The sequence below is a fragment of the Canis aureus genome, chromosome 4, assembly GCF_053574225.1.
Source record: "Canis aureus isolate CA01 chromosome 4, VMU_Caureus_v.1.0, whole genome shotgun sequence".
NCBI lineage: Eukaryota > Metazoa > Chordata > Mammalia > Carnivora > Canidae > Canis > Canis aureus.
In genome coordinates, this window is record NC_135614.1 from 33,209,018 (window position 1) to 33,233,861 (window position 24,844).

Genomic DNA, 24,844 nt, shown 5'->3' on the forward strand with positions numbered 1-24,844 from the left:
AAAGGAAAGAAGAAATGCTTGGAATGAGAAAGACACGACAGAGGCACATGGGTGGCTCAGTGGTTGAGCCTCTGCCTTTGGCTCAGGTCATGATCCGAAGATCCCTGCATCAGGTTCCATGCTTCTCCCTCTGCCTATGTCTCTGCCTCTCTCTCTCTGCGTCTCTCATGAATAAATAAATAAAATATTTTAAAGAGAGAGAGAGAGAAAAAACACAGTAGGTGTTCTGTTTTAGCCATTTTGAATGTTTCTATGAAAGCCAACCTCAAAAAGTATTGAGAAGGAATATTAGTGCCCCCGAACTTTTAAGCTACCATAAATAAATGCACACATGCATGTACACACTGAGAATTTAGTAAACTTCAAGTGAGAGTTTGTTAAAAATATGGCTCATAGAATTTGCATCTTTAGCATGTACCTATGGCTGATTCTGATACAGATGTTCACTAGCTCACAGTTGTGAAACATTCTCTGGTTGTTTTATACTTCATCATTATCCCCAGAGAAATGAATTTTCTCCTACCACTTTTATCTTGTTTCCTGGATGGGATTATGGGTTCAGAACAACATAAAGAATTGAAAAATCCCTTTTTTAGTTATGTGGAAGAACTGAAGAAGTCCTGAATGAGCGCTGCAGATTGAGCAGAACATTAACGAGACTTATTTTTATCAATGGATTATGGTTACAGCAGAAGAAAGAGAACAAACAGGTAAACTTGTCACAAGATTCAGAAGAAAAGAGACTTGGAACATTCTTGAAAAAGAAGAGAATACAGCCCACACTGCAAAAACGATATTCAATTTCAGCATTCTGAAATTTGGGGAATTATAGCAGATGATGCTATATGATCTATTAAATGATCTATTAAAAGGCATTTGTATGAAACAACTAAAGCTCACTTTGAAGGGTTCCTGAACAATGATTATTCTTCAGTATCAAGTAGAATTAGAAGAGGAAGCAGCCTTCAGTGTTAATTCATAAGGAACTGCTAAAAACTCAAAGGTAGAAGATTCCCTACTAGAAAAAAAATGAGACCAACTAGCAGGAATTGAAGATTATAAGAATAATGTCAAGATGGTGATGATGACAATAATGAGTGTGGGTACATATACATGCACACACTATATAAAGGTAAGACCATAAATAATTGTAAGAAGACTTGTATATATTCAAGTTGTATATATACAAGTTGTAATGGGTTGAGTTGTGTCTTCAAGATTCATAATTGAAGTCCTCTAAGCTCCAGTACCTCAAGCTGTGACCGTATTTGAAGACTGAATCTTTACAGAGGTAAATGAGTTAAAATAAGGTCCTTAGTGTGGGCCTTGATCCAATATGACAGATTGTCCCTGTAAAAAGGGGAAATTTGGACACAGGCACACAGGAAATACCAGATAAAGATGAAGGCAGAGATTGGGGTGATGCATCCATAAGCCAAGGAAGCCCAAAGATTGCCAGCCAACCGCAGGAAGGCAAGGAACAGATTCTGCTTCAGAGCTTATGGAACTTATCACACCAACACCTTGGTCCTGGACTTCCGGGCTGTGAGACAAAACTGTGAGGCAGTGACTTTCCGTCGTTCAAGTCACCCAGTTTGTGGCACTTTGTTTTGGCAGCCCTAGAAAACTAATACACGGGTGAAGCCCCGCCTCGTGGAACTTTCCATTCTAGTTTGGAGCAGGGAGGGAAATAGACAATTATCAAAGAGGGATGCCTGGGTGGCTCAGTGGTTGAGCATCTGTCTTTGGCTCAGGGCGTGATCCTGGAATCCGGGGATCGAGTCCCACATCGGGCTCCCTTCAAGGAGCCTGCTTCTCCCTCTGCCTGTGTCTCTGCCTCTCTCTGTGTGTCTCTCAAGAATAAATAAAATCATTAAGGAAAATAAATAAATAAATAATAAATTCTAAGGAATAAAGAATAGTAGGGTGAGGGAGATAAGAAAGTGCTCTTTTATAAAATATGATCTCTGCTAAAATGCCATTAGAATTGAAAAGAGGTGAAGACTGAACTGTGTTGACATCCGAAGGAAGAGTATCTGAAGATAGACGAGGTAGTCCATCCGTGGCTCTAAGGAAGAAGAATGCTTCTGGGTTAGAAGAGCCACAAGGACGTGAGGGTGGTTGCACCTCAGTAAGTGAGAGGGAGGATGATAGCAGTGTGGTCAGAAGGGAACATGAGAGAAATCGGGGAGCAGAATCATCCGTGCACATCTGTGGGGGATGCTTCAAGAAGCTTCTACTGAAGAGAAGCTGTTTAACACAGAGACAGTTGAATGTTAGCACTGGGAGGAAAAGATGAAGCTGGTGCAGAGGAGGATGTGGTTTGCTGCAGTTCCTTAACCTTCCAGAGCCTTGGGGCCTCCAGCCATCACACGATCACTCCTCTCACCCATATCTTTGGGTGGAATGTGTGGACCCTAGTGAGCCGTCCTCACAATTTAGTCCCTGCAACGAGCAAATAGACTTCATTTCCTCTAGAGAGGGCTCAGTTTGAACAAGGGGGAGGGGGAAATGTCATTATTTAAATTTCATATGGCTTTCAACCTTTTATCTAGGGCTTACCATCCATCTATTAACATGAAGAAAAGTAAAATTACTTAAAATTCAAGCTGACTTGACACTAAGTAAAATTGTTTGGTTTAATAATAGCCAATGCTCATAGAAGAACATTTCAATAATAAGTGCTGAACAGCTGGAAATCCCACTACATTTGTTGAAAATTTCTTTGCACCTAGCTGCTTAAATATTTTGTTTAGTTACCATACAAATTGCCTTATTTTATATTCCAGTTTTTTTTTCCAGAGGGCAAGAAATGCCAATTTAAAAAAGAAAATATTTTAAGTAGAGTAAAATTTATGGACAACATGGTGATATTGAGTTCAGTGTAATTGCATCTAATTTTGCACTATAATAAGTTAATCAATCAGCTTCTTAATTTTGTGGCAGTAACAAATTTCAGTCCACAGCACATGGAGCGGATGTGTATAAAAGGCCATTTGTGTGGTGGGTTCGAAGAGAGAATACTTAAAAACTGGGTTTGAATCCCAGTACTGTTTGTCACGGGTTAAGGAAACTTGTTAACCTCTAGGTGCCTCAGTTTCACCTCTGATGTGGGAATAAAAACAGCTCTAGGTTTTATTCGTAAAAGTGCTGTGGGTTTTCAAGGAATTAAGACAGGTAAAGTACGCAGAGGGATGACGGCTTAGATGAAGCCTTCACGCAATTTAAGCTATATTTTTGTTTAAAGATTTTATTTATTTATTCATGAGAGAGACAGAGAGAAAGGCAGAAACACAGGCAGGAGGAGAATGCAGGGAGCCCAATGTGGGACTCGATCCCAGGACCCCGGGATCACAGCCTGAGCCAAAGGCAGATGCTCAACCACTGAGCCACCCAGGTGTCCCAATTTAAGTTATATTAATTTCACTTTCCTCATTTCTGTTTTTAAGAAGAAAAACCCCTGTTTCCCACTGGGTTAGGGAAAAGTAGGATCACCGTCTGTCCCTGATCCTGTCCCCAGAAGCTTGTGTCAGAGCTTGGTAAAGACGTGTGACCCAAGCATTGGCATGGTTGGAGGAGGGCAGAGATGGTGGCACGGCCCCACCTCTCCATGCTGGCACCTGCTGAGCCCCGCCTCTCCATGCTGGCACCTGCTGAGCCCCGCCTCTCCATGCTGGCACCTGCTGAGCCCCACCTCTCCATGCTGGCACACTGAGCTGTCCTAATCACTGTCATAGTTTCAGTCCCCAGAGGTCATTGCTGCATCCTGCAGTCCCAACTTCATGGCTCATTTCTGGCAAAAGCTCTCAGTGGCTGTGCCCATCAGGTGTGTCGGGAATAAGAGGGCCCGCATCCCTCTTCCTACCTGGTGTCTGTGAGGCCCATCTGTCTGGAACCTGCCGGCACTGCACCCTTGGGTGTGAAGCTGCTGCAGGGGAGGGGGTGCAGGGGACCCGGGCTGCTCTGTGCTTCTGGTGGCTGCAGGGCCTGTGCTTTGGAAGCTCCGGGCCATCTCGTGTGGGGAACCCTCTCCCTGCCTCTGACCCGAACCGTAGACGGAGGAAGGCGAGCACAGCCTGCCGAAGCAGGGCACGGACTTCCTTCTGCACGTGCTGCTGCCTTTCCTCCATCTCTTCCCTCCTGCAGAATCTTTAACATACGAGTCTGTGCGTGGGGTCTGACCCTTTGTCTAACCCACCAACTCTATCATTTTATATTTCTCTTCCTTCCAGACCAGCTCAATAACTTTCTTTTTTTTTTTCTTCTTAATGGCTAAGACCTTTCTCCCTGAAGCATTGGAGGAAGGGACACGGAATAGAAAGAACGACACGTCCCAGAGATCACACCGAGTCCAACTGCAACAACCCATGCAGTTGTACAGTTTTCCTTTATTTAATCAAATGTTCCCTCTGTGCCAAGAATGATTCCAGACTCTGTAATATAAAAAGAAGTTAAGCATGGTCTTTTTTATGAAGTTGCTTACCATCGTTTGAGGAAAGGTGGGCAAGCAAACCGTTAACTGCAGTGATTAGAGTAAAGTGTGATGATGCTCAGGAGCGCATACGCATAAAAGACCATCTCTGTTGGAGGCATCATGTGGGGAAAGACATGCTTTCCAGGGCTCACAGGCCTTGCACAGGCAAGGTGAGGCGTTGGGGTTGGAGAGGGAGTGTGAGGGTAGGGCCGGGCAAGCCGGCTGGGGGGTGGGGGGGTGGGTCGTTAATGTTCGATGCACCAGGCCCTGCAAGTCAAGGTGGCACGTCGTGGGTGACAGCAGTGTGAGTTAATGAAATGAGATGCTTCTTGAGTGGATTAATCCACATTGAGTGGATCTTAGTTCCCTCAACTATAAAGCGCTGTCTCTGGGAAGGGTGCTATCAAGATGCACCAGGAGGGGGTCCTGTAGACCCTCGAGTGTATCATTTGCAGTTGGTAGTTTAGGGGAATGATGCTGTAGACTCTGTTCATTTGCCTTGTTAATGTCGAAGTGATGCAAAATCAGAGTTTTCTAGATATATCCATGCTGAGCTACTTACTGACATCCACACACCACTTAGAAAAAGTAATCTCACGAATAGGATGCCCAGCAGAATGAGGATTTTCATTAAGCAGCTAGGAAATACAGATAGTTACCAAGCCTGTTGGAAGAAAGTAGTGGGAGGACAAGGGGAAGAACTTCAAAGTATGGGGATTGGACTGAGGTCCCAGCTAATTATGGGCAGAATTAGATAATGGTTTCTTCCATTATCTTAATAAAGGAACTTCCCTTGATTTTTCTCCTCTACCAAGAATAATCCAGCTACTCTGGGGGAAGCCATTATTGTGAGAAGGCTGTGCCAGTTTAATTTCTATTTCTTTATTTCTCTTAAATAAAGGAAGCTTACATTTGTCCTTACGTTATTAACTACTTAATGGATTTGGAAGCAGGTAGCAAAAGAAGAATCGTTCTTTGCATTTAAATGAGACAAATAACACTCTTGGCTGATTATGCATTTAGAGAAAAAAAAAAGTTTCATCCTATTGCTACGTTTTAAGTCCGCAAAAGTAATAAATTAATCCATTAGTGAGCCTAAGTGTGTCCTCTGTTGTGCTCATTATCAAGTATTCCCAGGTGTTCAGGGGTTTATAAGTATAAATTGATGTGGCTTTTAAATTTGGTAACAGGAATATCCAGCATAGGGATCATAAGCTATGAAACTATTCCAATATCATTGCTTTTTATTAAAAAAAAACTTATAGAATTAAAAAACAAATTAAGATGCCCCCCAATATTATAATGTGTTATCTTGTCACAAGGAAGCAATGAAACATAATTAACAATAGAAACCACAGAATTGCCATATTTTCTACCCAAGTTGCCTGATCCTATGAATCATTTTAGAAGCACAACACGCAACTTTAGGCACCACAATTAAATGCATTTAAACAAATAAACTGATTGATTTATTCAGAGGCTCATTATGCTTTGATTTGTGTGTTTAGACAACAAAAATGCTTTGAGCAGTTAATGCCTACGAGATAGGGAACATAGTCCCGAAGAAGGTGAGCTTGCTGGATAAATTACCACGAGATAAAATTGAAAAAGCAAAGTGTTAACTGGGGAGGACGCCACTCGGGATCTTGTTTGAGCTGAGTATGAAAAGATGAGCAAGAAAAGCAGTTCTTCCAAATATCTGTTGTGTTGAGACACTTCCATTCGTCCCATAGGTGGGGCTCAGTCTGTGCATGGAGAAGACGCAAGGGCTGAGCACAGGAGAGCAGAACATGAGGGTCACACGAAGTACGGAGAAAAGCCCCAAGATTTTTCATGCAAAAGAGGCTTTTTTCTGTAATTCCAGTGGCTGTCAAATGCTTCCTTTTTTTTCAAGAGACGTTAAAATAAGAACTTCTTATATGAGTAGCCACCTGGGTGAAGACCTCAATTGACTGAAATGGTAAAATGGGGTGGAAAAAAATTTACCTGTTTTTTTTTTTCCCCTCCCTGACGTTGATTCATGATCTAATGAGGAATAAACTATATAACCCCAAGTATAGAATTTGTGTTTGTGTCTGTATGTGTGTGTTCGTGTGTGTGTGTTGGAAATGCCCCCAAATCTGAAAGACACAGGTGGCAAATATAGCCTGAGGGATAACATTCTAGTTTTACTTTATAGTTTGCTTTATTATAGAATAAGCTTATAACATACGTGATTTTTTTTGGCCTTAGCCCTGAAACAGTTACTCGGGCCTGTCATAAATTGTACTTTCTCAGCTACCGCCCATTTTTCTGAGTCCCGACCTAAGAGTACCTCTTTCTGGTTATGACCTTGATTTGCCTCATTTGGATGAATTATCTTTGCTACTGTTTTGGCATGGAATACCTTGGGAAGTTGTTTTGGGTCCAAGAATCTTCTACTTCACCTTAGGTAATATTTCCCTATGGTTCTTTCGTCTTTTATAGATGAGAAGCAGATGACTCCTTTTTTGGGGATCTCTGTGTCACCAAAGTGGTCATCTCTGTTGGGAGCTGTATGTTAGTTGTGTTCAGAACAATATTTCTTTTTTTTTCTTTGTAAGGTTTATTTATTTATTTGACGGGGGGGGGGGAGAGAGAGAGAGAGAGAGAACAAAGTAGGGGGAGGGGCAGAGAGAAAGAATCTCAAGGAGACTCCCCACTGAGCACGGAGCCTCACAAGGCTCAACCTTGACCTGAGCTAAAGTCAAGAGTGAGATGCGTAACCAATGGAACCACCCAGGCACCCCTAGAACAATGTTTCTTAAAATATATTCATCATTTTCTGAATTACTATCAACTGTGAAGACATTGCAGTTTTGAATTCAGGAATGCTTAAAGACACAATATTAAAACAATGTGTTAACAAAGACTTTAATTAGTGTGGCAATTATAAAAACATGGAATGCTGATTGCCATGTACTCCTTTCTTTTATTTCCCTTTTTACAGGAACACTTTTCCCCATTTTATAATAATCCTTTTATCTATTAATCATAATCTCTTCTGTATGTCTTTCTTGATAATTAAAATAGGTTCAAGTTGATAAGTTAGTAAAAGTGCACACAATAGCTATTTCAAAGGCTGCATAAATATTTTGAGATTATTAAGGAGTCATTCTTTAAGCAGTGTATACACTAGTATTTTAATTACCATGAGAAATTTAATATCTTTCTCTTGATAATTGATTCAAGTGAATCCTAAGTTATACACAAAAATCATATGACAAAGATGCATATATTGGACTTTTCCGATAACAACCTGGTCATTTTTGGACTTTGGATGTATAGACTCATGTAGCCTTAACTAAATATACTTTGATTGGGGAAAACTTTCTAAAAACATTTGCAGGTATTGTTTCTTTCTTTCTTTCTTTCTTTCTTTCTTTCTTTCTTTCTTTCTTTCTTCTTTCTTTCTTTCTTTCTTTCTTTCTTTTTTTTTTTTTTTTTTGGTATTGGAAGAGTTGCCACCAGAGATGTCATGTTCCTTGGAATCCTCAAAAACTGAAGTGACAGTGTACAGGCTGGATGTGCTCTGAAGGAATATGAATATAATCTGCAGTGGGCAAAGGGTCTGACCCACAGAGCATTTCATTCAATAAATATTTATCGAGCATCTACAAAGTGTCAGACTCTATGATAAGTTGCAATGATAATTCAATGAGGAAAAGAAGCATCAACCCTTCACTCATGAGATTTAAGTAACTTTCCACCCTAAGAATCCAGGAACCTTCAAATATGACCTTTGGGTTTTCACAGAAGCTTATATTCTCCAACTGGTAAAGGGGGCTTGACTACATTACAGCTGATTTTTAAGTTATATGAAATAACATGGGTTGAAATGCCCAGCCAATAAAATATGAGAAGTTGAGAGAGCCAAAAAAATATGAGAAGATTCTGGAGGAATTACTGCAAGCTCAGGAGCAGGAGCTCTTGGTGTTTTCAGCTGTACAAAGTTGCTTTCCTTAATCATATAATCAAAAAAGCAGTATCTTTTTTGAATGAAAACATCAATGTGATGCTAATTCTCATTCAGTTCTTCAGTCAGTAATTGTGACCATGGAATCAGATCTGAGTCGAAAGCTCCAAGATGTTTTCCCTGGAAAATTCCACAGGCTGCTTAGGCGAGATTCATCTTCGAGGAGCAGGCTAGGCAGATGGTCACTCATAAACCCTGTTGCAACCCTGTTTCAATATTTTATCTCGTGGAGCAGAAAGCTCCTCTTGAGTTGGCACCGCCTGGCCACGTAGCACAGTCTCTGTGCTTGCTATTGCTACAAATGGACATTCTTATTTAGAGGATGTGAAATAAAGGAACTGGCGATAGCGCTTTTGGGAAGAAAAATAAAGAAGCCATGTGGTATAACAGGCCCATGGAAGGAGCATGGGGCTATGTGCTTTTCTGGAAAAGTGATTTTGCTTCTTAATGATTGATGACCTGTTACGAGGCTGGCCACAGTAATAATGTCAGGGCTCAACTCTCAACAGTGAAAAAAGCTGTCAATTCTGATATGATGGAGGGGAGAGGGGCATTGGGATGATAGGGCTAAAATGGCCATAGGATGTCCTCTGACTCAGGTTCATGATGTACTGTGATTTTGTGTAAAATTGGCCTTAACTTCATTTTACAGGCACAGAGGAAAGACTAGAAAAAGCTAGAACCAAAAATTAACAGGAATTACTTTTAGGGGGTAGAGAGAGAGGTGTCAATTTCATATCAATATGATGTTTTACTTTCTAAGATTTATTTACTAACATGTGTAAAGTTTAAAATTGAATATATAGTGCTGATAAAAATACATAGTTAACAAGGTAGCATCATTTAGCAGAGGGAGCGTAGAGTTTGGAATCTGCCCTGCAATTCACCTCCTAACTTGCATTAAGTATCTGGAAAAAGGATGATGTGATAATATCTCTCTCCTCTTAGGACAATGGTACCCAGAGAGTGACTGTCCTGTCTCCCATCCCCACCCCCAGCCTCGGGCTGGTGCTCTAGCCTGCTCTCCTCCCTCCCCCCTTTAGGAACTCAGGCCTCAAAGAGTCAGGTCAGGCTGCTACTCTGCTCCTTTTCTCAATGACTGCCAGGGGATCACTCCTCTCTGATGGCACACTTATATGCTCTGGTAGCCTGTGGTGAACCCTGTTCCTTTGTCCTTTGACCCATGAATCTTTCTGGAAGCTATATATAGGGGCACTTGGGTGGCTCAGTGTTTGAGCATCTGCCTTCAGCTCAGGTCACGATTGCAGGGTCCCACATCGGGCTCCCCACATGGAGCTGCTTCCTTCTGCCTGTGTCTCTGCCCCCTTCCTCCCATGTGTCTCTCATGAATAAATAAATAAAATCTTTTAAAAAAAGGAAAAAGAAAAAAAGAAACCCTCAAGTCTGTGTCCCAGCCTTTCCTGCATCATCTATCTTGCAATAATAAATGGTGACATGCATACCAATGTCTCCACATAGGACATCTCATAACCATGTCTGTGATCTTATCTGGGAGCAAGCAGGATACACTCAGTGTTGAAGCATGAGGCAATTACATCTCTTTACAATGATTCTACAAACTACTAGAGAACGATAAGCCCAGCTGCTAGGGGTCAGCAAATATTCAAGACCCAGCTTACCATCTTCCTAAATCCAATTTAGTCTTCTCGGTTGGGATGGACTACTTCTTCCTGAAGTGTCACTAGTGAAAAGCCATTTGACAAGGACCTGTGGGTGGACTCTAGACAGTAACAGATTTCAGTTCAGTTATTAAGGAAAAAACATTTATAACTGACACGGTTTATAGTTGGGTGGTGGTTTTCCTGGGCACTTACATGGCATCTATTTCCCAGAGTAGGTGCCATCGTCATTAATTCCACAGGTTCTTCATGACAAAGTGGTTGTTTACATCCAGGTGGGAGATGCTGCCTCCTGAATCAGCCAGGAGAGTCTCAGCACACATATGAAGGTCATTGGACATTCTTGCAGTGCAGAAACCTGTTGCACTTTAAGCCAGTATTCTAACTTTTTAAATCACGGAACAGTGTCTTCATGTAGCATATCTCTCCACACCCCGTGGGACAGGGCTTGAAAGCATCACATTTGGGATTGTTCAGTGATAGAATTGCCTTGTTCAGTTACATGTAACACAGAAATGGCACCGAAACCTGCATTCATGTTGCTCTGTCCTGGGGCTCCCTTGCAGTGAGTCCCTTGTCACAAGCTGGGTAGCCTCTTGCTTCATCTCACCCTGGGATTAGAATCAAGTTAAGGATTTTTAACTCTTGCTCTTCCTCACCCTGTCCACACTAAGGACATTGTTGGTAGCCTCTGTCTGTCAACATATGGAAAAAAAGAATAGAGAGACTTCAAACTGCTCACACACAAGCAACCAGGGACACTTTGGGAAAATGTGGGCCTTGAATTTCCAGGAGTTTTTGACTTTATGGAATATTAAGTTTGTCCATCTAGTCACCTGCCACACCCTCAACTCTCAAGAATATTTCAGGCTTAGGGGCGCCTGGGTGGCTCAGTCAGTTGAGTGTCCAACTTTTGATTTCAGCTCAGGTCATGATCTCGAGGTCATGAGATGGAGCTCTACGTGGTCAGGCTCTGCACTCAGTGGAGAGCCTGCTTAGGATTTTCTCTCCCTCTCCTGCTGCCCCTCTCTCTCCACTTCTGCTCTTTCTCTTTCTCTAAAATAAATAAATCCTTAAAAAAAAAAAAGCATATCGGGTCTGTAACAGGGCTGCAGTCATTTGTTGAGTACACTGCCAATTATTTGGTTCAATGTTTGGAACATATTCAGACACAACTATGTACCCTTTGCAAGGTGTACATACCTACATACCCCTATGCAAGCAAATCACTTCAATTAGACCAGTGTCATCATGAAGAAATGCCCCTGGTAACCAATGAAGATATATTAGAGATTTGCCAGTTTGGTTCCTGGAGAGAGAGAACCCCCCTCCACCTGGCTTATATTCGGCACTGTATCAATAAACTACAGGTAAGCAAGGAAGTGAGCCTGAGGATACATGAAAATAATTTGTTCTCTTAAGTGGATTCAATACCTCCTCCCTGAACATTTCATTACCTGATAGTTTTGTGTTAAAAAAAATAATTTTTTTAAAAAATTGCTCTTTCTTCATAGAGAGGGCAAAGACAAATGCTGAGTATATATACCCAGTCACTAAGCGTCAAGCTGCTTAGTGTCAATTCTGTTTCCACCATTTACAACAATGCAGTTGAGGCGAAGTTCCTTCCTGTCTCTCTGCCTCTGTTCCTAATCTGGATAAGGATAGTGACATTCTACGTTTCTGCAAAATGATATATAAAGCAATTTCTGGTAAGAGTAAGTGCTCAATAAATGTTAGCCACTATTATATAATCCAAAGATGTGACTATCCTCAAAGAACTGTAATTTTTACAAATAAAAGTTAATCAAACTCAGCCACAAAAAGTTAATATCACTCAGCCATAAAAAAAAGAAAGAAAGACGTCTTGTCATTTGCAACAACGTTGGTGGACCTAGTGGGTATTACGCTACGTGAAATAGGTCAGATGGAGAAAGACAGATACCATGTGATTTCACTTAAATGTGGAATTTAAACAAAACAAAACAAATGGAGAAACAAAAACAGAAACAGACTCATAAATACAGAGAACAAAGTGGAGCTTGCCAGAGATGGGGAGATGGAGGAATGGGCCAAACAGGTGAAGGGAATTAAGAACAGAAAAAAGTTAACCAAACTGTTAACAAGAGGGAGAGGCAGGGCAAGGTGGTGGAGGAGTAGGGTCCTCACCTCACCTGGCCCCAACTTACCTGGATAACTTTCAAACCATCCTGAACACCTGTGAATTCTACCTGAGACGTAACAAGAGGACAGTCTGAATGCTACAAAGGGTTTTCACTTTTAACAAGGTAGGAAGGCAGAAAAAAGTTAAATAAAAAGGAATCAAGTGGGGGATGGGGCCCACGAGGAGCCGGGCTAAGGAGGGCAGCGACAGCCTCAGGACAGGAGAGCCCAGCCCCGGAGATGTGGGAACTTTAAACATCTGCCCCAGATTCTTCCTGAACTGAAAGTGCTCAGCAGGGAAATCGGCCTGAACCCAGGAGGGACAGGGAGGCCTCCCGTCTCCCGCGATCACTACTAGAGGAGGGTGCCCTGGGGAGCACACTGCACACTGGGTGATCTCAGTAAAGGGCTGGAGCACACACCCAGCAGGCCTTGGGGAGAAGCTGGTGGGTCCGGGGGTGGGGGGAGCTGCAGGCAGAGGGGTCTGCACCCTGCTGCCATTGGGAGCTGCAGCCCTGGGATCTGTGTACCTGCGTCATCTGGGAAGCACCTAGACCAATGTGGACTGGGAGCTGCAGGTAGTTACTGGGTGAGCTGACTCCAGGGCTGGAGAGCTGGCCACTGCCAGTGGTTAATGTTGTTCCTCCTGGTGTCACCTTGTGCCTGGGAGAGGTGGGGCCACCTGGGGTCAACAGCTCCCCCTGAGCCCGGCACCCAGCGCGGGGGGGGGGGGGGAGGCATCTCCCCAGGTGCACACACCTGAGAATCAGGACAGCAGCCCCTCCCCTAGAAGACCAGCTGGAAGGACAGGGGAAGAGCAAATTCTTGACCCAGCAGCGTGGGAAAGCTCCAAGGGAAGTCGAGGGATTTACAGTATATAGAACCAGAGAGTACCCCTCTTTTCCCCCCTTTTCCAGTACAACTCATTTTTATATCAGACTAAAAATTTCCAATATTTTTTTCTCTTTTCTACCTTAACTACAATATTTTACCACCTCTTCATTCTCAAGTTTCTTTCTGGCTTTCATATTTCTACAATTACAGGTCCTAGATATATTTTCCACTTCTAAATTCCCTTCAACATACTCAAATTAATTTTGGGAGATATACTAGATATGAGTTTTTGTTTTCTCTACCTTATTTCGTTCTACAATGGCGGAAGTTAATACCTTTTAAAATACGACCAGCATGCACCTACAACCAAGTGGCATACTGTGCTGGTTCATTCTGAGATTCCTCATTCCCATTCTGCCCCCCTCTTTTACCTCAGTTATGTTTTGGTGTCAATGTTGGGGCCTTCTACAAGTATTACTGGTTTATATAAATTTGAGACTGAGCATCTTCTAACATACAGAACTTCATACACTCAGAACCAAGAGGACCACCCTCTAGGAACCCTCAGGTAGACTACATTCTCCTTCCACTACCACTTCACCACCACCATCTCCCAGTACCCCCCCTTTTTTCCATCTCTCTTTTTTTCATTTTCCTCTTTCTTTTTTTTCTCTTCTTTTTTTTTCTTTTTCTTATTTTTCTTCTTTGAGATTTTTGGCCTTTTATTTTTTAGTACTTTGTTTTAAGATTTGTTTTTCACTTTAGGGGTCCTTTTATTTTGTTCTGATCTTTGTTTTCATTTTCTGGTCTCTGACCTCATCAGAATCATCTAGGGTGAAATTTACTTAAGTTGTGGTTGATATTCTTGATTCAGCCCACTCATACAGCCACTCTGCACTGAACAAAATGACTAGAAGGAAGAACTCACCACAAAAGAAAGAAGCAGAAATAGTACTTTCTGCCACAGAGTTACAGAATATGTATTACAATTAAATGTCACAAAGCCAATTCAGAAGCACAATTATAAAGGTACTAGTGACTCTGGAAAAAAGAATAAAGGATTCTAGAGACTTTTTTATTACAGAATTGAGATCTAATCAGGCCAAAATTAAAAATCAATTAAATGAGATGCAATCCAAACTGGAGGTCCTAAGATGAGAGTTAATGAGGTGGAAGGAAGAGTGAGCAACACAGAAAATGAGTTGATGGCAAGGAAGGAAGCCGAGGAAAAAAGAGAAAAACAAGAGACCATGAGGAAAGGTCAAGGGAAATAAATGACAGCCTCAGAAGGAAGAATCTACATATAATTGGGGTTCCAGAAAATGCCAAGAGGGCCAGAGGGCCAAAAGATATATTTGAACAAATCATAGCTGAGAACTTCCCTAATTTGGGGAGGGAAACAGGCATTCAGATCCAGGAGATAGAGTGGTACCCCCCCCAAAAAAATCAATAAACATTATTCAACATCTCGACACTTAATAGTGAAACTTCCAAATTTCAAAGATAAAGAGAAAATTCTTAAAGCAGCGAGAGACAAGAGATTCTTAACTTATTTGGGGAGAAATATCAGATTCACAGCAGACCTCTCCACAGAGACCTGGCAGGACAGAAAGGTCTAGCAGGATATATTCAGAGTTCTAAATGAGAAGAACATGCAGCCAAGAATACTCTATCCAGCAAGGCTCTTATTTAGAATAGAAGGAGAGATAAAGAGCTTCCAAGATAGGCAGAAATGGAAAGAATATGTGGCCACCAAACCAGCTCTGCAAGAAATATTAATGGGGACTCTGTAAAAGAAAAAAGAAAGCCCAAAGAAATAATCCACAAAAATAGGGACTGCATAGGTATTACGATGACACTAAATTCATATCTTTCTTTTTTTTTTCAAATTTGTTTATGATAGTCACAGAGAGAGAGAGAGAGAGAGAGGCAGAGACACAGGCAGAGGGAGAAGCAGGCTCCATGCACCGGGAGCCTGATGTGGGATTCGATCCCGGGTCTCCAGGATCGCGCCCTGGGCCAAAGGCAGGTGCCAAACCGCTGCGCCACCCAGGGATCCCCATATCTTTCAATAGTTACTCTGAATGTGAATGGGCTAAATGATCCCATCAAAAGATGCAGGGTTTCAGACTGGATAAAAAAGCAAGACCCATCTATTTCCTGTCTACAAGAGACTCATTTTAGACCCAAGAACACCTCCAGCATGAAAATGAAAGGTTAGAGAACGATTTACCAAATAGTCCTCAAAAGAAAGCAGGGGTAGCAATCCTCATATCATATAAGTTAAAGTTTATCCCAAAGACTGTAGTAAGAGATGAAGAGGGACAATATATCATACTTAAAGTGTCTATCCAACAAGAGGACCTAACAATCATGAATATTTATGCCCCTAATGTGGGAGCTTCCAAGTATATCAATCAATTAATAACCAAAGTAAAGACATACTTAGATAATAATACACTAATAATAGGAGACTTCAACATGGCACTTTTGGCAAATGACAGATATTCTAAGCACAACACCACCAAAGAAACAAGGGCTTTAAATGGTACACTGGGCCAGATGGATTTCACAGATATATACAGAATTTTGCATCCAAATGCATCTGAATACACATTCTTCTCAAGTGCACATGGAACTTTCTCCAGAATAGACCACATACTGGGTCACAAATTAGGTCTCAACCAATACCTGGGGTTGTCCCCTGCGTATTTTCACAGTGATTTGAAAGTGCTTTGAAACTAGAACTCAATCACAAGAAGAAATTTGGAAGAAACTCAAACACGTGGAAGTTCAAGAGCATACTACTAAAAGATGAATGGGCCAACCAGGAAATTAGAGAAAAATTAAAAAGATTCATGAACTAATAAAAAATGAAGATACAACCATTCAAAATTTTGGAGATACAGCAAAAGCAGTCCTAAGAGGGAAATACATTGCAATACCAGCCTCCCTCAAAAAATTGGAAAAAAAACTCAAATACACAAGCTAAAGGAACATCTAAAGGAACTGTAGAAAGAACAACAAGTAAAACCTACACCAAGCAGAAGAAGAGAGATAATAAAGATTTGAACAGAACTCGATGAAATAGAGACCAGAAGAACTGTAGAACAGATCAACAAAACCAGGAGTTGGTTCTTTGAAAGAATTAATAAGATAAATAAACTATTAGCCAGCCTTATTTAAATAAAAAGACTAAAAAATTTAATAAAATTATGAATGAAAGAGGAGAGATCACAACAAATACCAAGGAAATACAAACAATTTTAAAAATGTAGAGCAGCTATATGCAAATAAATTAGGCAATCTAGAAGAAATGGATGCATTTCTGGAAAACCACAAACCACCAAAACTGGAACAGGAAGAAATAGAAACCTGAACAGGCCAATAACCTGGGAGGAAACTGAAGCAGTCATCGAAAACCTCCCCACACACAAAAGCCCAGGGCCAGATGGCTTCCCAGGGGGGGATTCTATCAAATGTTTAAAGAAAAAATAATACCTATTCTACTAAAGCTGTTCTGAAGGATAGAAAAGGATGGAATACTTCCAAACTCATTTTATGAGGCCAGCATCGCCTTAATTCCAAAACTAGACAAAGACCCACCAAAAAGGAGAATTGTAGACCAATATCCCTGATGAACATGGATGCAAAAACTCTCAACAATATACTAGCCAAGAGGATCCAACAATACATTAAGAAGATTCACCATGACCAAGTGGGATTTATCCCCAGGATGCAAGGCTGGTTCAACACTCATAAAATAATCAACATGATAGATCATATCAACAAGAGATAAAACAAGAACCTCGTGATCCTCTCAATAGATGTGGCGAAAGCATTTGACAAAAACAGCATCCATTCCTGATCAAAACTCTTCAGAGTGTTGGGATATAGGGAACATTCCTCAGCATCTTAAAAGCCATCTATTAAAAGCCCACAGCAAATATCATTCTCAATGGGGAAAAACTGAGAGCCTTTCCCCTAAGATCAGGAACAAGACAGGGATGTCCACTCTCACCACTGCTATTCAACATAGTCCTAGAAGTCCTAGCCTCAGCAATCAGGCAACAAAAAGAAATAGAATGCATTTAAATTGTCAAAGAAGAAGTCAAACTCTCCCTCTTCAAAGATGACATGATGCTGTACACAGAAAACCCAAAAAACTCCACCCCAAGATTGCTAGAACTCATATAGCAATTCGGCAGTGTGGCAGGATAAAAAATCAATGCCCAGAAATCAGTGGTATTTCTATACACTAACAATGAGACTGAAGAAAGAGAAATTAAGGAGTCAATCCCATTTACAATTGCACCTAAAACCATAAGATATCTAGTAATAAACCTAAGCAAAGAGGTGAAGGATCTATATCCTAAAAACTACAGAACACTTCAGAAAGAAATTGAGGAAGACACAAAGAGATGGAAAAATATTCCATGTCATGGATTGGAAAAATAAATATTGTGAAAATGTCTATGCTACCCAGGGCAATGTACACGTTCAATGCAATCCTTACCAAAATACCATGGACTTTCTTCAGAGAGTTGGAACAAATAATTTCAAGATTTGTGTGGAATCAGAAAAGACCCCAAATAACCAGGGGAATATTGAAAAAGAAAACCAGAGCTGGGGGCATCACAATGCCGGATTTCAAGTTGCACTATAAATCCGTGATCATCAAGACAGTGTGGTACTGGCACAAAAACAGACACATAGATCAATGGAACAGAATAGAGAATCCAGAAATGGGCCCTCAACTCTATGGTCAACTAATATTTGACAAAGGGTGAAAGGCTATCCACTGGAAAAAGGACAGTCTCTTCAACAAATGATGCTGGGAAAATTGGACAGCCACATGCAGAAGAATGAAACTAGACCATTCTCTGACACCATACACAAAGATAAACTCAAAATGAATGAAATATCTAAATGTGAGACAAGATTCCATCAAAATCCTAGAGGAGAACACAGGCAACACCCTTTTTGAACTTGGCCATAGCAACTTCTTGCAAGATACATCCATGAAAGCAAGAGAAACAAACAAACAAAAAAAAACTATTGGGACTTCATCAAGATAAGAAGCTTTTGCCCAGCAAAAGAAACAGTCAACAAGACTAAAAGACAACCTACAGAATGGGAGAAGATATTTGCAAATGACATATCAGATAAAGGGCTAGTTTCCAAGATCTATAAAGAACTTATTAAACTCAGCACCCAAGAAACAAACCAATCATGAAATGGGCAGAAGACATGAACACACATTTCACCAAAGAAGACCTACACATGGCAAACAAGCACATGAGAAAATGCTCCGCATCACTTGCCATCAGGGAAACACGATGAGATCCCACCTCACACCAGTGAGAATAGTGAAAATTAACAAGACAGGAAACCACAAATGTTGGAGAGGATTGGGAAAAGGGGAACTTCTTGCACTGTTGGTGGGAATGTCAACTGGTGCAGCCACTCTGGAAAACTGTGTGGAGGTTCCTCAAAGAGTTAAAAATAGATCTGCCCTATGACCCAGCAATTGCACTGCTGGGGATTTACCCCAAAGATACAGATGCAATGAAATGCCGGGACACGTACACCCTGATGTTTATAGCAGCAATGTTCACAATAGTCAAACTGTGGAAGGAGCCTCGGTGTCCATTGAAAGATGATGGATAAAGAATCTGTGGTCTATGTATACAGTGGAATATTCCTCAGCCATTAGAAACGACAAATACCCACCATTTGCTTCAACGTGGAGGGAACTGGAGGGTATTATGCTGAGCGAAGCATGTCAATCGGAGAAGGACTATCATTATATGGTTTCACTCATACAGGGAATATAAGAAATAGTGAAAGGGATCATAGGGAAAAGGAGAGAAATGAGTGGGAAAAATTAGAGAGGGTGATAGAACATGAGAGACTCCTAACTCTGGGAAGTGAACAAAGGGTAGTGGAAGGGAAGGTGTGCAAGGGGATGGGTGACTGGGTGATGGACATTGAGGGGGGCACTTAATGGGATGAGCACTGGGTGTTATGCTATATGTTGGCAAATCAAATTCCAATTAATATATATATATATATTTATACTGTTAAAATGATAGAAATTACATATTCTAATACATGCCATAGGGGAAATCAAATTGGTTTTGCTTATCTATGTGGCTCCTCTTCCACCCCAGTATCTGTATAATTCTTGGCAGGTACTTTGTTGACTGAATAAATAAATGAAAAATTAATTAATTCTCATCATATTCCTCTTGATGTTGTTATGCAGGCATGAATATCCCCAGGAAGTCTATTTGCTTTAAGAAATAGCCAGTGAGGGGTGCTTGGGTGACTCAGTCAGTTAAGTCTCTGATTCTTGATTTCAGCTCAGGTCATGATCTCAGGGTTGTGGGATGGAGCCCCACATTGGGCTCCACACTGAGCTAAGATTCTGTCTCTCCCTCTACCTCTGACCCTGCCACCCCCTTTCTCTCCCTTTCTAAAAAAAAAGAGAGAGAGGGAGAAAGAAAAGAATGAAATAACCAGTGAAGGGTTACGAGAAATATTACTCGTAATATTCTGTATATGATTCAATAGTCAAAATTAATTGATTTTCTTTCATGTTCTTTATGAATTTTCATTGATCCTTTTGTGTAAAACAAAGTACATCAGTAGCTTTAGACCTGTAATAATGATCACAGTTTTTAGCACTTTCATTAAATGATAGAAGTGTGTGCATGTGTCTGTTGTGTTTGCCTCATGTATGCACATGAGAGAGAGCAAGATTTTAAATAATCTTTTTATTTGGATGTTTTGGTGGTGTCAATTTTCATGAATATCATTATAAAAATAAATCATTTCTTTATAAAATTCAAGAAGATAAATGCCACCTTGCTTGGTCGTATTTCTGAGAGTTACAACTCTAGTAATTAGATGTAGCTTTTCTGCTACATTAAGAGAAGACTTCCTTAAGAAGTCCTTTCCTTAAAAATTCGACTTACCTTTCAGTGTTTAGATACATTTCAAATTGTGCTTTGTCTCTTCTCTCAGCCCTAAATTCATGGTGGCTTAAAGAATTAAGACTGCCCTCAAATTTATCAAGCTTGCCACTCACTTCTTGGTTCAATGTGCAGACTCACCAGGCCTGATCCTCCATATGCCCTGCCCCATAGAGAGGTGGGGCAGCCCAGACTGTGAGAAAGAATGAAGAGTGATCTTTGGCTCTGTTTGCTGGCAAAACAGAGAGTAGACAAACAGCCATTTCTGAACCACCTCAGCAACCCAGGAAGGTATTGCTCAACCGGGCTGAGGGCCTAATGGCTTTCTAACTGCCCAGTCATCGACATCGTGGTCCACTACTTGAGGTGCTTTGTTCCCATATTTCTATATGCTTTCTTCTCGTGATTTCTTTCCTGCACATCCATGCTGACCATTTGCAAAAGTTTGGTTTTTGTTTTGTTTTTAATCCCAAATCTTTTTCTTTCCTTACCTTTAGTTTCATGATAGGTAATCTCACTGAAATGCCTATCCACAGCTCTACTCTCTCTCTCTCTCTCTCTCTCTCAAGGGCCCCACATGCACACAATCAGGAAGTTTCTTATTCACACAACAACCCACACATGGTCTTGCAACTTTTCGACCATCCCATTCTTTCACATGGCATATTGTTTCTCCCCAGGGCAAGCCATGGGTCCTTGGCCTCTCCTGCCAGTGCGTATGTTCTAGTTTTCCATTATAGCACTATCACAGAGAATTAACAAAGCTTTGTGTCTGTGGGCTCCCTCTGGTTTCTGAATTACTTGAGAACAAAGAGACTATCTTTTCACGAAAGCGTGCTAGGCCTCTACCATAGTATACCGTGAGAAGTCACAAAAACATCATGTCAAAAAAAAATAATGCATCTACTCTTAAAAAACGTTGTTATGTTCTTTCTTTATATAAAAGACATGTCTCAGTTAATTACTTTAAAAATAAACTACTCCTGGGAAAATCCATGAAAACAGAAAGTAGATTAGGAGTCACCAGGGGCTTGTGTGTGTGTGTCGGTGGGCGGGGGTAGTGAGAAATTCTAGCTTTATGGGTACAGAAAGTAGCTCTCTGGGGTGACAGAAAAGTTTTGGAAACACAGTGGTGATGGTTGCACAGCATTGCCAATGTAACTAATGTCACAAAAGCGTTCCAAACAGTTAAAATGGCAAGTTTTATGTTATGTGTATTTTGCCACAATAAAATTTAAAAATGAATTCTTTACAACTAGGAAAGGCACTAAGATAATCAAGATAACTGAATGCATATCTTCTAAAAAGAAAAGCTTCTTTGCTAAATAGAAAATTCAGAAAAAGAAGCCCAGTAATTAGTCTTAGAAATAAATACGATTGTAGCAATACTTTTTTTTAATGTATTCTCATTTAAGAAATAGATTACTACAACAAAAACCATCATTAAATAATACAGTGAATTTTAAAAGTGAACGAGCAAATAACTGAATAATTAAGAGAAAGCACCATTTAAATAAACAGACTCTATGGCTGAATGCCTGGGTATAGGCAGGCCCAGTTTGTCACTGTGACCACAGACAGACATTAGCATTTACTGGGTCAGAATGGTCAGCTGTCCACACGCATGGAAAATAGACATGGACACATCTGTCATGCAATTTTTGATAAGAAGCACTGCCAAGTTTAATAGTCCTAAGACTGACAACCGGTCAGACAGACTGGATTTGTGCCCTGGACCTGCTGTCTTTGAGACAAGTGTAAACTTTAGTCTCACTGAACCCCAGGTTTCTCAACTAACAAATCAAGGGGGGAAAAATCCAGTAGCATTTCATTTTTGTGAAGGTGAAGAGGGCCTGGTTAAGATGTCCTACAGAAGTTCTTTTCTTTTTTCATTATGAAGTCCTTTATTGGCATATAATTAACATAGAGATCCAGATAAATTCATATTGAACAAGTAGTTATTCTACATAAAATATGAGTTCTGAAAATAACTTTGTCAGATGTTCTTTGAACGTTTTTTCTTTTACTTTTCTTCTTTCTTTTTCCTTTCTTTTTTGCCAAATTTATACTTAGCATAATTGGTAATTGATGCAGTATTATTTCATCTAAAGCTCCAGGCCATTGGGAAATACAAGTCGGTGTTCAGAGCAGCCCTACTTGTTGGCAATCGGTAAATGATCTGTCCCAAAAAAATGGTTGCTAAAATAAAGACGTATTCTTTGCCTTGAAAGGTCAGTCTTATAAACATTGAATTCTGTGTGGATTTTTTTCTAATCTTTTCTCTTTTTCTGTTTCTCTTCCTTACATGCTGACTTTGGTGTAGCAGACCACTTGGGGATTGAATTCATGGGTAAGACTAAACAATTTGCTCCTTAAATATCCAGAAAAGCTAAGTTTCATAATGTATATAGTATTCTCCTTTGCCATCTGATTATAATTGAAATGTCTCAGTATCAGATGCTATTAGTAGTAAAAAGTGTTTTTGTCGATTTTTCACTAAGTAATGGCTCAAAATGAAAGACTTAACTACTTATTGGGGAGGCAATTGAATGTTAAGTGCAGCTCTGGAATCATACAGAAGTTGGATTTGGCTCCTGGCTTTGTTTGCTCTATTTCTCAATTTTCTTATCTGTAAAATAGGGATGATAATAGTTCCTATTTCACTGCACATGTAAATTGCTTAGCACAATGTCTACAAGATGGCAAACACTCAATAAATGATTGAAAAAAAATAGTGATGGCTTAGAAAATGTTAGTTTTGTTATTTTCTGCTCTAATTCCTTTTCCTTTTCATGATGACTATGCTTTATACATTTTAGTATCAATCAATTTGGAGTATTGGCGATATAAACATTTCCATTTACAAAATTAAAATATTTCTGGTGAAAGCACTTGCAGTAAATGGTATGTTTTTAAAGCGGTAGGATGCCTTCCACAGGATTTATTATTTCAGGAATTATTATTATCATTATGTTCATAGATAATTACATTAAGAATTGACTATATTTTTCTGAGTCTATATTGTAAGTAAAATAAAAAAAAATTTGAGGGTTTGATATACATCATGGTGCTAAAATGGAGGATTACTCAGGAGTTAAAGTTAGTGAAATCGAGAAAACCTAAACTTGAAATCCAAATTAATAATTCTTTGCTTCTTTGGCTTTTGTTGAATTTCAGATTTTTCTCTTACAGAATATAGATGTTAATACTTCATACTTGATTATGGTTATTATAATACTATTTATAAATTTAATTGTATTCATTTATCTATTCACTAATTCATTCAGCAAATAATTATCAAGTGCTCATTATAAGCAAAGAAAAATTGCAAAATGTTAGAGATAAAATAGTAAAAATGGACCAATAAAACCTGGTCTGATGGTACTCACAGTCTAGTAAGTTTACAGATAATAGGTAATAAACGAGTAGATATACAGTTGAGAATTTAAGATCTATTCAGGCAAGATGATCTTAGTATGAACTAGTATGATTGTGGGAGATGTGGGGAAAATGATAGGTATTTAGGACATGGTATCAACAACTATTTGAGAAGAGTTAATGTTGAAAGTTAGAAAAAGGAGATTATCGAGGATGATGCAGGGTTCATTTAGATAAAAAGTGGGCCCCATTTACCAAAAAAGAAAACTGGAAGAAGAGCAGTTTATGGGAGATGTTTTACTAGATTAGGTTTGGAAATGTTGAGTCCCAGGTACCTCTGATATATTGAGAGAAGATGTCAAGTTTGTCGTGTACTGCTGGAAGTTTTTAAGGTTGATTAGAGCTTAGTGATTTAATATTTATACTGGAATTGATCTTGCCTGTTTTGTGGTATTTTTCATTAGCATTCTATTATTTGGATGTTATATCATAGAAAAAGCAGGCAGCTCAGTTCCTATAGGCTTGAGGTTTTGCTAGAATAGTTGAGATGAAAAGTCATAAGAGCAATGAAATTCAGGATAATAATCAAATGAAGGATCATGGAATGTAAGGTAGATGTGGTAGGAAGTGACAAAAGGCTAGCTACCTGAATGTAATCGATGAGTAGTTATCATGAGAGTATTGAAGCATGTTGTTGGCACGGAGAAGAGACTATAGTCATATGGGTCAGTGATTACAGAAAATTATGGGCAGGGTCTTGTAGAAGAATACAAATTGTTGAGAAGGATATGTGGTTTGTATTTTCCTCATTAACCACTAACCACTGATGGTGAGGAAATCTGAGCATCAACAGTCACTTTGAGGATAGTAGGTACCGGGCTTAGTGGATAGAGACATTTGCCCCATTGGACTGTGGTGACTGCAGGTGTTGAGAATAGAGACTCCAGAAGTTAGTAACAGAATGACTACATATATAGGAAACACTTACAGCCAATAGGTGGGGGTAGGGTAGCTTCAGATTCCACAAGTGGTATGGCCATGGTAAGGTAAATATAAATTACTACATTGATGTTAATTATCACTGTTAAAAAAGAAATGGACCCATTACCATCCTATTGGGCTTTTCTTAAGGACCTCCAGTGACACAGTTACCTTGTGATAACAGTTTGCTATGGAATCAAGATATGCATTAAAAGTCTGTATTCAGACAGACTACTTGTAAGTGAAAAATAATAGCTAATTAGGTTGTTCATCTATATGAATCTTAAGACTAAGGTTATAGTAAATCTTGCAAAACTTGGTGTCAAATGATAGCTATAAAGCATCATGGGAAATGAGTTCTCAATGTATGAATATTTGACTCCAGCAGTAGTGATTGCCTTGTACA

General features: G+C 39.9%; 1 protein-coding gene and 1 long non-coding RNA gene across 10 annotated transcripts in view; both read left to right on the plus strand.

Annotated features, from left to right (window-relative positions):
* The window catches only part of LOC144312475 (uncharacterized), a 47,425-nt gene extending 41,083 nt beyond the window's left edge, over positions 1-6,342 (plus strand). For both annotated transcript variants that reach the window (XR_013377964.1, XR_013377965.1), the window contains 2 exons: positions 4,278-4,644; positions 6,208-6,342. This is a non-coding gene — a long non-coding RNA (uncharacterized LOC144312475). The remainder of the gene's footprint in view (positions 1-4,277; positions 4,645-6,207) is intronic.
* NRG3 (neuregulin 3) overlaps positions 1-24,844 on the plus strand; it is a 1,055,421-nt gene that overhangs the window by 894,323 nt on the left and 136,254 nt on the right. For 4 of the 8 annotated variants that reach the window (XM_077895215.1, XM_077895216.1, XM_077895219.1 and 1 more), the window contains exon 4: positions 22,403-22,429. The exons of 1 other annotated variant lie outside the window; for it this stretch is intronic. In XM_077895215.1, the coding sequence (XP_077751341.1) occupies positions 22,403-22,429 (27 nt within the window). The remainder of the gene's footprint in view (positions 1-22,402; positions 22,430-24,844) is intronic. 3 more of the 8 variants (XM_077895217.1, XM_077895221.1, XM_077895222.1) reach the window with 1 other exon arrangement.